General features: G+C 40.4%; 1 protein-coding gene and 1 pseudogene across 1 annotated transcript; one reads left to right on the forward strand and one right to left on the reverse strand.

Annotated features, from left to right (window-relative positions):
- On the reverse strand, positions 11377–12324 carry LOC107607968. The gene has a single exon (XM_016309859.1). It carries the CDS (start codon positions 12322–12324, stop codon positions 11377–11379), a length of 948 nt encoding a protein of 315 aa, XP_016165345.1.
- Positions 16115–17563, forward strand: part of LOC107606395 — a 4510-nt pseudogene continuing 3061 nt past the window's right edge.

The following is a 17563-nucleotide window of genomic DNA, read 5'->3' on the forward strand; positions in this document are numbered from 1 at the left end:
TGACAACCTCCAATTCTAAGTACACAACACACCCACACATTCCTCATGTATTTTATCACATTTTTCCTCAATTGTATTCTCTAGGGTTTAAACCCTAAACCTTGAAGTGGAGAGAGAGAAAAAATGCCATTAGAGACAAGGCTCATTGGCACCACACCCGCTTTTCAATTTTACTTTTGTTGCTTTTATTTTTTAAATTAGTTAATTTATTTAAACTATCTTCTAATAGTATAACTATAATGTTATGGGCTTTTCAGCCATATGTTGTGTTACGGATCCGACCCACGGATCTTACACCGAGAACGGTCCCCGAACCCGGTTACCAGGGTCCGACCCGCTTCGCCCTTCCAGAAGGCTCGGAACCAGTCCACTAGAGCTCCTAACCAACTTTCGAATTCAAACGTCTCTCTTATCTTAGCCAAATAAGATAAGATAAGATAAGATAATTCAAACGTCTCCCTTATCTTAGCCAAATAAGATAAGATAAGATATTCACCATCTCCTATAAATAGAGGACCCAGGTCCCTCCAGGTATTCATTCATTCCTCACACCTTCTACCTCTTAGATCCATTCTGACTTGAGCGTCGGAGTGTCTTTGCAGGTACCACCCCCCATTGCTCCAGGCAAGTGATCTGGCATCTGCCTCAACCCGCAAGTTCTCGATCCATCTCTCAACACGTACCAGAGACATCTTGTACATTGGCGCCGTCTGTGGAAACTTTGCAACGTTGTGGCGTCATGGCGGATAACCCAGAAGAGCAATCATCAAACTCAGATTTCTTGCGTGTAACTGAGAGCAAAAAGGAATAATGTTTCCTTAATTTGCATCACCTTTGCATGTTTATGCATCCTTTCGTCCTACTCCAACGGCGAAATCCCAAAGGAATAATATTTCCTTAACTTGCATCACCTTTGCATGTTTATGCACCCTTTCGCCCTACTCCAACGGCGAAATCCCAAAGGAATAATGTTTCCTTAACTTGCATCACCTTTGCATGTTTATGCATCCTTTCGTCCTACTCCAACGGCGAAATCCCAAAGGAATAATATTTTCTTAACTTGCATCACCTTTGCAAGTTTATGCACCCTTTCGCCCTACTCCAACGGCGAAATCCCAAAGGAATAATGTTTCCTTAACTTGCATCACCTTTGCAGGGATAACACACCTTCGCCCTACTCCAACGGCGAAATTCCAAAGGAATAATGTTTCCTTAACTTACATCACCTTTGCAGCGATAACACACCTTCGCCCTATTCCAACGGCGAAATCCCAAAGGAACAATGTTACTTGCAATTACCTTCTTAGTGATAATACTCTTTATGCACCCTAGCCCTACTCCAACGATGAAATTCCAAATCTTCTGAGTCCAAAGTCTCGCCTCCCTTTAGTGGGACACCTCCACTCTCGGACCCTCTCATTCACCACTCCCTCATCCGTCTCTCCAAGCGCCATGGCCCCATCTTCTCCCTCTACTTCGGCTCCATGCCCACCGAGGTTGCTTCTTCTTTTGAACTCTTCAAGCTCTTCCTCCAAACCCACGAGGTCACCTCTTTCAACACTAGGTTCCAAACCTCTGTCATCCGCCGCCTCACCTGTGACAACTCTGTCGCCATGACATCATGAACGACCTCCTTAAATGCTACCACCGTGGCCAAGCTCAGACCTCTCAGGAGCTAATAGATCAAGAAAGTTCTCAAAGTTCTTGCACAGATACGGGGGACAGCCAAATCGTGGCGGCATGACGGAGAACCTCGAGAAGCAATCCTCCACCCGACACCCCAACTCAAACCCACAAAGCCCAACTCCCGAACTCCAAGATAACACTCCTCCCACCCACGGGAGGATAATAAACGCGGCACATCGCCAACCAACCCCAACCCAGCAACAACCAAGAGAGGACAACCGTCCTCCCACTGAAGCCCGGCCACCCGATGGCCTGGGAGAGAAGGCGGTCCAGATAATCCAAGAGTTGTGCCTCAGGGTGCAAAACCTCAAAGGCCGAGTCACACCTAAAGAACGATACCACCCGGAGCATACAAGCCAAGCGACCTCCAGGACCTAATCTCATCGCGATACCAGGAACACCAGGCCCCCTACACTGCAAACAGCATGATCGCAACGTTTTCCTAGACCCGAAACACCGACGCAGAGAAAACGACCGACGGCACCATCGGGAGGCCAAACGAGCAGGAAACATGCACGTGATAATGGAAGCCATCCCGTTCACAGAAAAATCCTTGAGAGCCAAACTCCTGAAGGACTTCAACAGGCCCACTGACATGAAATAGGACGGGACCAACGATCCCCGAGAACACCTAACGGCCTTCGAGGCCAGGATGAACCTGAAAGGAGCCGCCGACATGATCCGGTGTAAGGCCTTCTCGATAACCTTAGCTGGCCCTGCGATCAAATGGTTCAACGCCCTCCCAAACAGGTCCATAGCCAGCTTCCACGATATCACCAGAAAGTTCATGGCCCAGTTCACTATCAAAATCACCAAAGCTAAACACCCCAATTAGCTTGCTCGAAATTACCCAAAGACAAGACGAATCTACAAGAAAATACCTGAAGGTCGACGGACTCACGGACTCAGTCGCGAGCCCCTGCTTAACCAATGGACTTATGAATGAGGACTTCTGAAAGTATCTCACCGCGAAGCCAGTCTGGACTATGCACGAGATTCAGAGCATCGCTAAGAATTACATAAACGATGAGGAGGTGAGCCAAGTTGTGGCGGCCAATAAACGGCAGAACGGCAGTACGGCACCTCGCCAAAACACCCCACCAAGAGAAAACCAAAAGGAACATTCCAAACCGACAAATGCTCAAATTACACCCTCTTGTTAGCTCCCATCACTGAGATCTACCACCAAATAGCTGACCGAGGCGTCCTTCCGAAGGCCCGACCACTTAAAGAAAGAACGGGCGGCAACAAGAATTTATATTGTGACTACCACCGAGGATACGGACACAGAACACAGCACTGCATCGACTTAAAAGACGCTCTGGAGCAAGCCATACGAGACGGCAAGCTCTCCGAGTTCGCCAAGATCATCAGGGAGTCGAAGCGCACAGAAAGAGACAGATCACCAGAGAGGGAATGACGCAACCCAAGGACACAAAGACAAGCCCCTCGGGAAAGTCCGGAAATAGACCCGACCATAGTCGTCAACGTCATAACAAGCAAGGATAAGCCGGAAAAGTCGAAATCGGCACTAAAAAAGAACCTCAAGGTCCTGGCAGTCAGAAACCAAACCCCGACAATCATCACCAATAATGCGATAACATTCTCCCCCGAGGACTGCCAATACGGCACCTCGGCAAAAGATGCTCCTTCGTTATCTCCGCAAAGATAGGAACCGGGCTGGTCAGAAGAATACTACTCGACACATAAGCAGATTCCAACATCCTCTTCAGGGGATCCTTCGACAAACTCGGGCTCCGAAACGAAAACTTACAAACCCACCATAATAGGGTAACCGGGCTCGGGGATAACTTCCTTCAACCGGACGGCACCATCACACTTCCCCTCACCGTCGGAGCCGGGAACTAAAGAAAGACCATCATCTCCGAATTTGTCATCCTCAAGAACTCCACCACCTACAAACATCATCCTCGGGAGAAAGACCATTAACAACCTCTCGGCGGTCATCTTCACCAAACTCTTACTCATGAAGTTCCAAGCCGATGACGGCACTATCGGCACAATACACAGAGACCGGAAAGTCGCGGTAGAGTGTGAGAACACCAGTTCGACCCTCCGCAAGAGATCCCGAGATACGGCAGGCATCTTCCTCGCCGACCTCGATGCACGCCAAGACCAAAGTCCGCGCAGAACCGTGTGAGGAAACGACAAAGAGGCAGAGTGGGACCTTGCAGACAAGGTCAGGAGCATAGCACACCTACAGGAGCTAGCCCTAAAACAAAGAATAAATCTAAGGTACAATGGCAGCACGGTACGATGAGACTTTGGACCAGGAGACCTCGTCTTACGATAAAACAATATCGGTCCACCCACTCCCGGAGAAGGGATGCTCATGCCCAACTGGGAGGGTCCCTACCAAATTAGGACGGTAATCGAAAAAAGAGCCTACATGCTCGAAAGACTAGACGGGACCAAGCTTCCAAGATCCTGAAATTCCACCAACTTACGGTGCTACTATATGTAAAAACATCCTTCCAAAGTAACAAGATTGAGGTCGTTTAAGACTATCTCTTTACCCTTTATATTTTGCCTTTTTTACTTGCATTTATTGCTTAAGTCGTTTAATCGTATATTTTCTTACTGGGCACTCTTTCTTACTCACATTGGGAGGTTTTAACGAGGCCCAAACCATAAATGGAATTCATTTTCTCAAAAGCATTGTCCCGGCCGACGGCACAAACCAAACGCGGCTACACGGGAATCGATTACCCCGAGGCCAACAAAACGGATATCCAAATAAGTAAACGGCTACACGGGAATCGATCACCCCGAGGTCAACAAAACGAATATCCAAATAAGCAAACGGCTACACGAGAATCGATTACCCCAAGGCCAACAAAACGGATATCCAAATAATAAACCGGATATCCAAATAAGCAAACGGCTACCCGGGAATCGATCACCCCGAAGCCAATAAAACGGATATCCAAATAATAAAATGGATATCCAAATAAGTAAACGACTACCCGGGAATCGATCACCCCGAAGCCAATAAAACGGATATCCAAATAATAAAACGGATATCCAAATAACAAAAAATAGCGGCCCAGGAATCGATCACTCCGAGGCTAACAAAATAGATATCCAAATAATAAAACAGATATCCAAATAATAAAACGGATATCCAAATAACAAAACGGGTATCAAAATAACAAAAAAATAGCGGCCCGGGAATCGATCACTCCGAGGCTAACAAAACGGATATCCAAATAAGTAAACGGCTACCCGGGAATCGATCACCCCGAGGCCAACAAAACGGATATCCAAATAATAAAACGGATATCCAAATAAGCAAACGGCTACTCGGGAATCGATCACCCCGAAGCCAATAAAACGGATATCCAAATAATAAAACGGATATCCAAATAAGTAAACGGCTACCAGGGAATCGATCACCCCGAGGCCAACAAAATGGATATCCAAATAATAAAATGGATATCCAAATAAGCAAACGGCTACCTGGGAATCGATCACCCCGAAGCCAATAAAACGGATATCCAAATAACAAAACGGATATTCAAATAAGTAAACGGCTACTCGGGAATCGATCACCCCGAAGCCAATAAAACGGATATCTAAATAAGTAAACGGCTACCCGGGAATCAATCACCCCGAGGCCAACAAAATGGATATCCAAATAATAAAACGGGTATCCAAATAAGTAAACGACTACCCGGGAATCGATCACCCCGAAGCCAATAAAACGGATATCCAAATAATAAAACGGATATCCAAATAAGTAAACGGCTACCCGGGAATCGATCACCCGATGCCAATAAAACGGATATCCAAATAACAAAAATAGTGACTCGTGAATCGATCACCCGCAAAGCCAACAAAACGGGAATCCAAATAAGCTAAATAAACAAAGTCTTAAAATCGGCCCACCAAGAGGCCTAAAATAAGTTCACAATAACGGCCCAAAAAAGGCCACAAAAAACAAGCATAAGCTGACGGTCTTCCAACTCGCGGAAAGCCATATTGACCAACATCCTACCAATTGGTGCATGATGACGTCACGCCCTTTTCAGGTCCCTCACAGTCTCCCGAACTACAGAGAATCGGACTCTCTAATGACTTAGCATTGAGACCAAGAAAGCATACTCTCATGCTCCGGGGGCAACTGTTCCAGACCCGATCTCCGGGCCCTTCTTCGAAACGGTCATCAAACCCGGCATGTGATGAGACGCCCAAACAACGCGCTCCTCGCCTGACCATGAAACGGCTAGGAACTCCCCAAATCCTCGACCTCGATCGGAAAAACCAAACAACTATCTCCTTGCCAAACCACAACGGCGAGAAAAAGGTTTCTCCAGCGATGAGACCGAGCACCCTCCCTCTCTTGCTCCGGGGGCAACTGTTACGGATCCGGCCCACGGATCCTACACCCAGAACGGTCCCCGAACCCGGTTACCAGGGTCCGACCCGCTTCGCCCTTCCAGAAGGCTCGGAACCAGTCCACTAGAGCTCCTAACCAACTTTCGAATTCAAACGTCTCTCTTATCTTAGCCAAATAAGATAAGATAAGATAAGATAATTCAAACGTCTCCCTTATCTTAGCCAAATAAGATAAGATAAGATATTCACCATCTCCTATAAATAGAGGACCCAGGTCCCTCCAGGTATTCATTCATTCCTCACACCTTCTACCTCTTAGATCCATTTTGACTTGAGCGTCGGAGTGTCTCTGCAGGTACCACCCCCCATTGCTCCAGGCAAGTGATCTGGCATCTACCTCAACCCGCAAGTTCTCGATCCATCTCTCAACACGTACCAGAGACATCTTGTACATGTTGCATTCTCAGTTTTTTGGAGTCCAAAATATACAGGTATCGTTCCATGGATTTTTTGAATAAAAAATAAAAGAGAAAAGGTTATTCTTCTCATTAATGTTCTCGCATTCTTTCTCTTTAAAACCTTAATTTGCAAAAGTTTTCTATCTGCCTCCCAAACTCTCTGTTTTCAACAACCTTCTACTTAGCATCCACCTCGAAAACCTAACGCGAGCGATGGGGTTTCTGTGACTGACATTGTAATTGTAGCAACGGTATTAGGTGATTTTGTAACACCTTATCATTTAAATTTGTGTTGACTAGGATTATAGAAATAATAAAAGATAGTTGATAATAGATCCTAACTCTCCCAAAAATACATCAAAATTTCTATCGGTAAAATTTCTAAAAGAAATATATATATCATTAAGTTTTTCAAAATAAAAGAGAGAGAAATCTAAACAAAATATAGAGCAAAAATCAAAATTTTGCTATCTTCTAGACGAAATCTAACTCACTGCAGAGTATCAATACCTGCATATAAAAAATAGTGGATATATATGGAATGGAAATTCCCGACCCATAAATTTTCAGTGCGGTAAAAATGTCAAATAAATACAATATAAGATAGTAGAAAATTTGCTAAGCATCTTAAACTTCCACTCAATTCATTTCCATTCCTATGTTCTCACTAATTTGTAATTTGGGCAACTAATTAAAGGAATTCTAATCTAACACTTTTATCTCATTAATTTTCACAATTCACCACAACATTCCAACAGTTCCACGGAATAGCACTCAGCGTCAACCGACACCAGCATCAGAGACCTCTCAGATATGCATACACAAGCAAAGCATACAAGTAATACACAGATAAAATCAAGTAAAACAATTAACATAAAGTCATTTAGTCTACAAACAATTAAGCAAACCATGACAAGTAACACACCCAAACAAGTCAAACAAATGCAAAATGATGTACGCCTGCCCTATGACCGATGAGTCTCATCTGTCGGTTATACAGCCAAACACGACATGTCCAATAGCCAACCCTAGAGTCCCTGCGTGCGCACATCTCTAAAGAAGAAATCACTTCTCTTGGGGGATAAATCTGGGAAGGTATAAGTGTTCGGTCAATGACTGAGGGTTAACAAACTGGGAGCAAGTAGAATCACTCTATTACTGCAAGTGGAATCACTCCACTGCATTGTAAAGTAAGTAGAATTCCTCTACTGCGGCAAGTGAAATCACTCCACTGCATTGTGATGAATCCATATTTGATGATAAATTTTGGATTGAATTGAGTGGATTTTATCATATAAACCCACACTTATTTATTCAAATAGCAAACTTTTGTGTTTTCTCTCTCTATTGTGCCTAATTGTGAAAACATGCTCTTTTGCACTTAATTTGATCAATTTTATTCCACTTTCATTCCATTCGATGCCTTGATATTTTTTATGAGTGATTTCAGGTGTAATAGGTAGGAATGACTTGATAAGAGTGGAAGAGAAACATACAATTGGGAGGAAACATGGAGAAAACAAAGAATGAGAGCATTTCAGAGTGTGCGTACGCATAAGTACCAGCGCGTGACTTCATTAAAAAGTCACGTGGCTCGCGAATTGAAGGGTTTGGAGGCCCAAATATGATGTCCTAGAGCTCATATGGAAGGGAAAACTTGAAGGAACCATAGTTTACCATTAGGAGTAGTATTAGATAGTTAGAGAAGCTTTTAGTTTTATTTTTTAGGTTTTTCTCTCAACTTTCTTAGGGTTTTAATAAGAGTTTATATTACAAGTACAATTTCTATTTTGATATTGCAATCTAGCTTGCTTCCATTGTAGTATTTTTTTATTTTATCTTTAATTACCATACTTGTGCTACACTTTCTTATAGTTAAAGACACTTTGTTAATATATACACACTTTTGCAATTTTGATTTGTAGTTGATAGATTTAATGATTATAGATTATTATATATTTATTTGAGTTATCATTGTTGATTTTGCTCATTGGTTGTCCATAGTTTCAAGTATTTTTTCAATTTTGCTATGTTTCATGATTATGCCCACCAAGTGTTTGTGAAAATGTCAATTTTGATTATGGAGTAAATTTCTACTCCTTGACTTGGGGAAAATGAGTATATGGGATACTAGAGTCATAATGTCTGATATTTAGTGATAATTCTTGGATTGTTAGTTGTTCTTGTTTCCACTAACGCTAGCTTTTTACTAAGGTAATTAGTAAGTTAGTTAGGATTTGTGGATTAAGAACAACTATGCTCACTTGGTTTACTCTTCTATGTTAAAGGTTGATTAGGTGAGATTAATCTATTATAATTATCATAGTCGTGGTTATGACAAGAAAGGAATTCCCTAACTCAACCCAAGCCAAGGCTCCCATTTATGTTTTAAACCACAATTCAATCTTTTTGAGCTTCACTTGTTCATATTACATAAATAGTTCTTTAATTCATTCATTAGTTCATTAATTGCAATTTTGATTGTTCTTTAATTTCTTTAATTATTTGCTTCATTATTGAAACCCCCAATTTCGCAACCAAACTTGTGCACTTGTAATCACTAGTTCCTTAAGAAGACGACCCGGGATTTAAACTTCCGGTTAATATTTGTTTTGATTTCTGAAGGTTAATGACTTAATGTTATCAAAAATAGGGCACAGGGCTTATTAAAGCGCTTTCTAACAATATGCATGGTGGTGCACAAAAACAAAAATTCCAAATAGCTTTTATGCTTCAACACCCTCCAAAAACACAGAAAAAATACAAAAGATTTTTTCCGATTTTATTTAATTAATAACGAAGGCTCAGTAAAAATAAATATGACTTTTAGTGTTGGTCTATGTTATCCATGGTTATACATGTCTATTTTAAGGCGTGGGTATGATGTTTTCAAAGTTCTAAAAACCAAACTAATTATTGAACCGTTTTAGTTATTAGTTTATTAATTTATTGGTTTAATCGATTCGATTATAATTTAATCAAAAAAACTATTTTATAATAAAATAATAAATAAAATATAAATAAACACATTAAAATATAATTATAATCTAAGATAAACTTTAAAATATCCTTCAAATTAAAAGTATTACATAAACCAGAATGTTATAATCTCATTCAAATACAAATTCTAAAGTAAAAAAACAAAACAACTAGTCAAACATAAAATGGCAACATCAAAATGATCAAAGTTTGTCATCAATCATCAAAATCCTCCATAACTTGCTGCAGATTTGCGTCGTTGATATCATCACCTTCATTTCCACTACTTGGACCAGAAAAAGCAAGTGGTGCAGCATAAAATGTACTGCTACTACCACCACCACCACCACCACCTTGATCTAAATCAGCATCAATCTCATCTAACAAAATATAACACATTATCAATAAATTAAAGATCAAAGCTATTGTAATTTATTGTCTGATCAATAAACTATAATACTCACCAAGCAAGTCTTCAATATTACTTGGAAGATCAGGCTCTTTTTCAACAACTTCTTCTGTCACCCAAAAGTCAACCATATCAATACTTTCAAGATTGGATCATATTGCACCTTTTGCTTTCTTTTTTTCTTTCCGTCCTAACAAATTAAATACAATATATGATAAGTCTAGTATATTAACTACACAAAATCTAATGATATGAAATGAAAAGATGAAATATATATTACCTGGATTTAAGACGCAAATTATATGTAACATACACAATATTGTTTAGCCTATCATGCTCCAATCTATTCCTTCTTTTTATATGAATTTGATAAAAAAGACTCCAATTTCTTTCATACTCTGAAGAAGCAGATGCTTGGCTAAGAATGTGAACTGCCATGTTTTGTAAACATAGAGCAGAACTACCAAATAACCTCCACCATTCATCTACAAGTTACAATCCCATAGCTCAAGCATTAGTTATCAAATTAAGGAAACGAAAACATAAAATAAGTAAATAACTAAATAAGTTATTATCAAACAGATATTATTACCAGGTTGAAGTTTTTTTGCAGCTCGAAAAGCTTCAGGCCTATCAAAGCTTTCCTTTCGATCTCTATATAAGTGTATTTCTTTCATTGTCTCAACTGAATCTAAATTATTAACCTTGCAATGCAATGTAACAAGATCAAGTAAACCTCGCATGACATTAGGTGCTTCTTTATAATTTTCATCAAAAAAGGAAGCAGGATTCAAGAAATAAGCTGCTGCATGAAGATTTTTTTTCAAATGTTTGTCCCATCTTGAGTTGATAATCTTTGTGTAAGGTTGATATGCAGTCTTACTATGCTTGAACATTTCTTTGATTCTATTTTCTGACCTCAGCATACCTTCATAAACAATTCCCAATGATGGTTTATCATCGGCATCTACCAACCTCAGCAATTTAATCAACGGACTCACAATTTTGCATGCAGTAAAACAATCATCCCAAAATTTATTGTCCAGGATAATTGCATTCACAGCTCTACCATTAGCACTCCTTCCTAATTTGTATCCAGTAAAGTGTGTATCAACAACCAATGCTTGTAAATCTGATTTGCGCTCAAAGATACTCTTCAATGTGATGAAGACAGTGGCAAAACGAGTTGCACCTGGACGAACAATCTCCTTCCAATCAGTTTGTCTTAGCCAAGACAAGAATACCGTATGATTATACACAAACACGGTAATCTTCGAAGCACGTGTTGCAAGGTTAGAAATATGTGACATGCTGCTTATATCTTTTAGAATAAGATTCAAGCAATGAGCAGTACAAGGTGATTAGTGAATATTTTCAAATTTTTTATTAATAAGCCTACCAGCAGCAACATAATTCGTGGCATTATCTATCACTACATGAACAATATTATCAGATCCAATCCATTCAATCACCTCCGAAAATAAGTCACAAAAGCTTGAAGTATTTTTTTACCACATTTGAAGCATCTACAGATTTCACAAAGCACAACCCTTTCGAACAATAAACCAAAAAATTAATCAACATTCTTTGCCTTTGATCTGTCCAACCATCAGCCATGAGGGTACATCCAGTTTTTTTCCAAGCAGACCTATAGCTATCAACAACTATTTGACACTCCCTTTTGAGATCGGCTAATAAGTTAACCCTCAGCTTATCATAAGAAGGACCCTTATAACCAGGCCCAATGCCAGCAACACCATCCAACATATATTGAAAAAAGGGTGACATAATCGCATTGAAAGGAATCCTACAATCCAAAAGCCATCTAGCCACTCGCTTATCAACTTCATGAAGCGCCTCTTTGTTTTGAAACACACTTTTCAGACTTGGTTGAGTTCCCAGAGTTGTTCTTGGAGAAAACATAGGAGGAATAATGGTTTTTGATTTCTTTTTTGGATCGCCTCCAATCACCTCCTTAGTTGATAACTGACTCGGAGTTTGTTGTTCTTCTTGCGCTATTGCTTCGTCAATTGCATCCTCAATCTCATCAGTACCCTCTTCATTGAAACTTACTTTCCTTTTACTAGTTTTACTTTTCTGAATTTCTTTCAATAAACCTTCCATTTGTTTTTTTACATCATACGGGACCTTAGAACACTTCTTAATGTCTCCACCTATCTTCGCCAAATGCTTTTTCATTCTATTAATTTCCCCACTCCCAAAAGTACTCACACAAAATAAGCATTGGTAATGCAATTTTCTATTTATATTTTGTAAAGCAACATATCTCCAAGCAGGATCAGTTTTTCCCCGAACATTAGAAGTTTGTGATTGACTTTCGTTAGATCCGGGAGGAAGAGAAGGTTCATTCGAAGCAGAATTATTTTCAGCATTATTATTCCTAGGTAGTTCTTGGTTGATACTCTCATCCATACCTAAACATTACCAACAATCCAATAATGGTTTTTTTTTTTTCAATTTCTATATCACAACAACCCATTCCAACCTAATAATCTCAAGTTCACAACAAACAACATCCAAAATTATTCACAATTATTCAACAAACAACAAAATCTAGTTTAGTAAACAAAGCAAAATTAGTTCAGTAAACAACAATTATTAAATAAAGTTCACAGTTCAGTTTAGCAGGATCAGTTGAATCAGTTCATAGTTTCACACTTCACATTTCAAAGAAAAATAAAATATCAGTAAATCACATATCAGTATCACTATATCAGTATATCAGAGTTCATTAGTTCACACTTCAGTGACTTCAGTTCACAGAACTTCACAAAATCAAACAACTATTCAATCATACTCATCAGGGAGACAGAGACATGCAACAGTTATTCAAGCAAACAGTCATATCTAAAAAAAATTACCTGGAAGCCCAAAGGCGCCTTCAACAGAACATGCAACAGTGAGACAGCGACACCGAGTGACCAAGCAGTAGTGGAGCACATTCGAAGGAACAACGGCTGCTGCGCGATGGAGGTGGTTGTTCGAAGGAACGACGGCGGCGGCACGAGGCCATGGCTAGACAGAGGTGAGGGACGACCGGACGACGAGCTCGATGAGATTGGACAGAACCCCTATCGTGTGAGAGTCTGAGAGAGGCGTTCTCACTTCTGGAAGCTGGAAGCTTGATGAGAAGGGGAGTTCAGGATCGAATTAGGGATGTAGGGCTAAGCAGAGGCTGAAATGGCAATGTTTGGCTGCCCAGCCAAAAAATTGGCCGGGTCACGGTTCAATTCGACTGACCGGTTCACCGGTTCAATTCTGGTTTTCAAATTTTCTGGTTTTGCTGTTTGCCCGAGTCGCCTTTCTGTGTGGTTCACGGTTCGATCGACCGATCCAAACCGGTTTTTAAAACCTTGCTTTGAACTAAACTTTGAGCGTGGGAGTTACTTGTCGGTCTAGACTATGCTTGCAACGAAATTCCATTTTGTTAAATTCTAAACTGGCACTGATCCTAGCATGATATTACAATCACATCCCGGAGCAAGTAGAACTACTGCGGCAAGTAGAATCACTTTACTGCGGCAAGTGAAATCACTCTATTGTGGCAAGTGAAATTACTCCACTGCACTTCTCGGGCAGGTATATCTCAACTCAGAGTTACTTTCACTATTGATTTCCTTCTCAATTCTATTCCACTCCATTAATAATCAAAATCATCATCCTCATCTCTCAATATCACAACCATTCTCATCACATCTTAATCATGATCAATTATCATTATCTCTCAATGTCATAATCATCCTCATTATATCTCAATCATAATAAATTATCATTACCAGTCATCATCATGATCATCTGCTTCATATCTTTAATCATAATCAAACATCATCATCATCAAACATCAAAATCATTCTCATCACATCCTAATTATAACAAATTTATCTTTCCTAAATTCACTACCTCAAAACACATTAGGCCTTATTACTAACTCCTCTACCCTCACCGGCTCTATATTCATAACAGAGTTTATAGAGATTTAGAAGGTTCGAATAATGGTTTAAAAAATACAAAATACGTTTTATGCAAAACTAGAGATCATGCGTATGCATGTACCCAAAACAGACGCATTGTCTCGCGTATGTAAGACACCTGCCGCGTACACGATGTTACAAAACTTCCCAATTCCGCGTATGCATGTGTTAATATTGCAAGTGTAAGGAGTGTATAAAATTAGTCCCGCATCAAAGAAAGCAAGGAAGAGTGAAGAGTTTATAAGATGAGAGACCCATTAACTTATTACCATAAGGTTTTGAGTTAGATGTGGTGTCTTCTCATCTTATGTTCTCTCATTTGATTTCTCCCCAAAGTCTCTTGGTGGTCGAGAGCACTTCAAAAATCGAGTTACGTTCCGCCAAATTTGGTCAAAGATTCATTTTTGCCAAAAGACAAAAATTTTTAAATTCCTCAAAACTCATCGACTCTTTACCTTAAAATAACCCAAAACCATTCCAAAATTCAATCTTATTCACTCACACATTATCAATATTCATCCATGCTCTCTCAACCATCCAATACCTTATTACCTCATTATCTACATTAATTACAATCACATCAAATTCTCACTTCCTCAACAACCAATTCCAACTCAATCATATTAATCATTCAACATAATAAAAAAAATTAATTACTGAACTCGCGCATATACACGCTATATACACTAGTTTTTGAACGAGAGCACGTAGACTATAGATTTGAGCTGATATTTTGGTCATTGAGGGAATGGAGTGTATAATTGATTTGCTATTTTCAATACTGTAAAACTCTTTGTTCTTTTATTCTGAAAAATGAAGGAAATTGATCATGTTATATCGCTCTATTTTTCTATTTTTTCTTTGACAGAGAACCTGGATATGAATCAAGTGTGATGAAGGGTTTATTTGGGGGGGGGGATCACTAGCCCTTGTACGAAGGATTCATGTCATGGGGGTTCGACTATATTTTTATGTTTGTTGTCGAAAACCTAACACAACCCTCCTCCTTTATCCGGACTTGAGACTGGCTATGTACCGCAAGTGTAACATAGCCCTTGTACGGAGGATACTTCCAGTTAATACTTTTTATTTCAATCTTTTCAAATTACACTAGTTTTTAATATAATGCTTAAAATTAGAGACTGATCAATTCATCTATTTTTTTTTTTTGGTTTACCCAAACGGTATCCCCCAACCCGACAGGTTGAAGACTAATCCGTCGCGAATCTGAGCTCCATTTAAGGGTCTGTCGCTGGCCAATGAGTTGCTGCATGCACAAGGCGGGGTTCGAACTCCCGACACTTGCTTAAGCGGACGAGTGAGCTGACCACTCGACCACTCATCTATGATCTAACAACTTTTATCTATATATCACTTTAATTTAATTTTGATTACACTCCAGAGACCAACAGGGGGCAAAACGAATTGGTCTGATCTCACTTAGTCAGATGCTTCTTTTTTGACCCAACATTTGTTTTTGGCCGCTTTGAACGAATCTTTCACTTCTTGACCAAAAACAAAATGGAGCTAATCTTTAACTTGTTTCATTTTAAAACATGTACACGCCCAAATCTGGAGGTGTGAATGTTCAAAAAGAAAAAAAAAAAGAAAAGAAAAACACTTCGACTCTGAAGATTTACTCTCTTTGCAATTGTATAGTTCTCGTTAACGTGCTTATGGAAATTTAAAGTTAAAGATAAGATAATACAGCCATACATGGTCTACATGTATAATTTATTGAAAGCTTGTTGACTTATTATTGGTTAGATCTTTATTGATTATCTAGAGGAATTGATAATTTATTCAAAGAACTTAGTAGCCATGTAATATGAAAGTTCCAAAGTTTCTTTAACCCTTTATTAAATAAAAGCTTTTGTTGCCCCCTTGTGTCTATGAATTTCGGTTTGAGCTACAGCGTAGGTAGAAGGGCCAGTTACACACAAAAGAATTACGAGGTCACATGCCATGCTGCATGGCACACCGCCCTACAATAATCAATCAATCACCTTTTTAAACCTACACCACCATATCTAACATACAATTACCCGTCCTTATCTATGAGCTTGCAATACTTTTTAAACCTACACCACCTTGGACTTAGAAGTTAAGGGGGGAAAATAAATGGTAATAGTATGATGTAATGCATTTTTTAATTGGTAACTAGTGTAGTCTTGTTCATACGTCGAATTAAATTTTTTCTTAAAAAATAATGCATTAATGCATTATATTATACTATACTATACTATACTAAAACAGAAAAGTTGTGAAGCACAAGAATGAGGAGGAATTGGGTGAGATCTGTTATTTCTTGCTCTGTGGTGAGAGTTACTGGTACGTAGTTGATATTCACGTGATTCTGAGCAGTTGTCCCCATAATAGGACAGCTGCTCCGTATGCTCTTTTGTCACCTACTGCTTGCATTGCATTCCCTCCTTACTCCCCCTTTTTCCCTTCTCTTTCTTTGTGCTCTCTCCTTGCACCTTGTAAATTGTGAAACCCCCATTATACCATAACATCATTTCCTTTCTTAGTTGTGACTCGACATAAAGTCATAAACAGAATGACAAAGACACATAAATTCAAAAAATAAAAATACAGATATCAAAATCACACACAACATCTCATTCTACCACCTTCCATTTCTTTCTTTCTTCCATTCATACTCCACCTCACTTGCATTGATCTTAGATTCAAGAATGACCAATATAACCTTATCACAACTGCTTCTCTTACTGTTACTGTTGTTGTTGTGGAATAATGCATCTTGTTTACTGCCTCCTCAAGATGCCGTCTCCCTAATGGCATTCAAGTCCAAAGCCGATCTCAATAACCGTCTCAACTTCGCCAACACCAGCGCCGCCGCACAACACCGCTTCTGCCACTGGCAAGGAGTCCAATGCGCCGCAAACAGAGTGGTCCGCCTCGTCATCCAGGACTTGGATCTCGGTGGCGTCTTCGCTCCGGACACACTGTCGAAGCTGGACCAGCTCCGGGTGCTGAGCCTTCACAACAACTCCCTAACCGGACCTATACCGGACCTCTCAGGTCTCACAAACCTCAAGAGTCTCTTTCTCCACAACAACCGTTTCAACGGTTCTCTCCCTCTTTCACTATTCTCCCTCCACAGGCTCCGAACCTTGGATTTCTCCCACAACAACCTGTCCGGTCACATTCCAATTGCATTCACCAAACTCGACCGCCTCTACTCCCTTCGCTTGAGTTGGAACCACTTCAACGGTACCGTTCCTCCTTTCAACCAGTCTTCTCTCAAAACCTTTGACGTTTCCTGCAACAACCTCACCGGCGCCGTTCCCGTCACACCTACATTGTTCCGTTTTGATGCTTCCTCTTTCTCTTTCAACCCGGGACTCTGCGGGGAAATCATCCACAAGGAATGCCATCCGAGTACGCCGTTTTTCGGCCCCATAGCGGCGTCTTCGCCTCCGCCAGCAGTGGTTCTCGGCCAGAGCACGGAAGTTCACGGCGTTAATGGCATTTTCCGGCAGCCGTACGAGAAGAAGCGAGACAGGACGGCAGTGATCGTGGGATTCTCCGCGGGAGTGGTTGTTCTCGTGGCATCGTTGGTGTGCTTCGCGGTGGCCGTGAGGAGGCAGAGGAGGAGCAGCGGAGGAGAAGAGAACAAGAAGGAAGGAGCAATCAGGTCAGGGTACATGGGATCG

Source organism: Arachis ipaensis, chromosome B07 (assembly GCF_000816755.2).
Source record: "Arachis ipaensis cultivar K30076 chromosome B07, Araip1.1, whole genome shotgun sequence".
Classification (NCBI taxonomy): domain Eukaryota; kingdom Viridiplantae; phylum Streptophyta; class Magnoliopsida; order Fabales; family Fabaceae; genus Arachis; species Arachis ipaensis.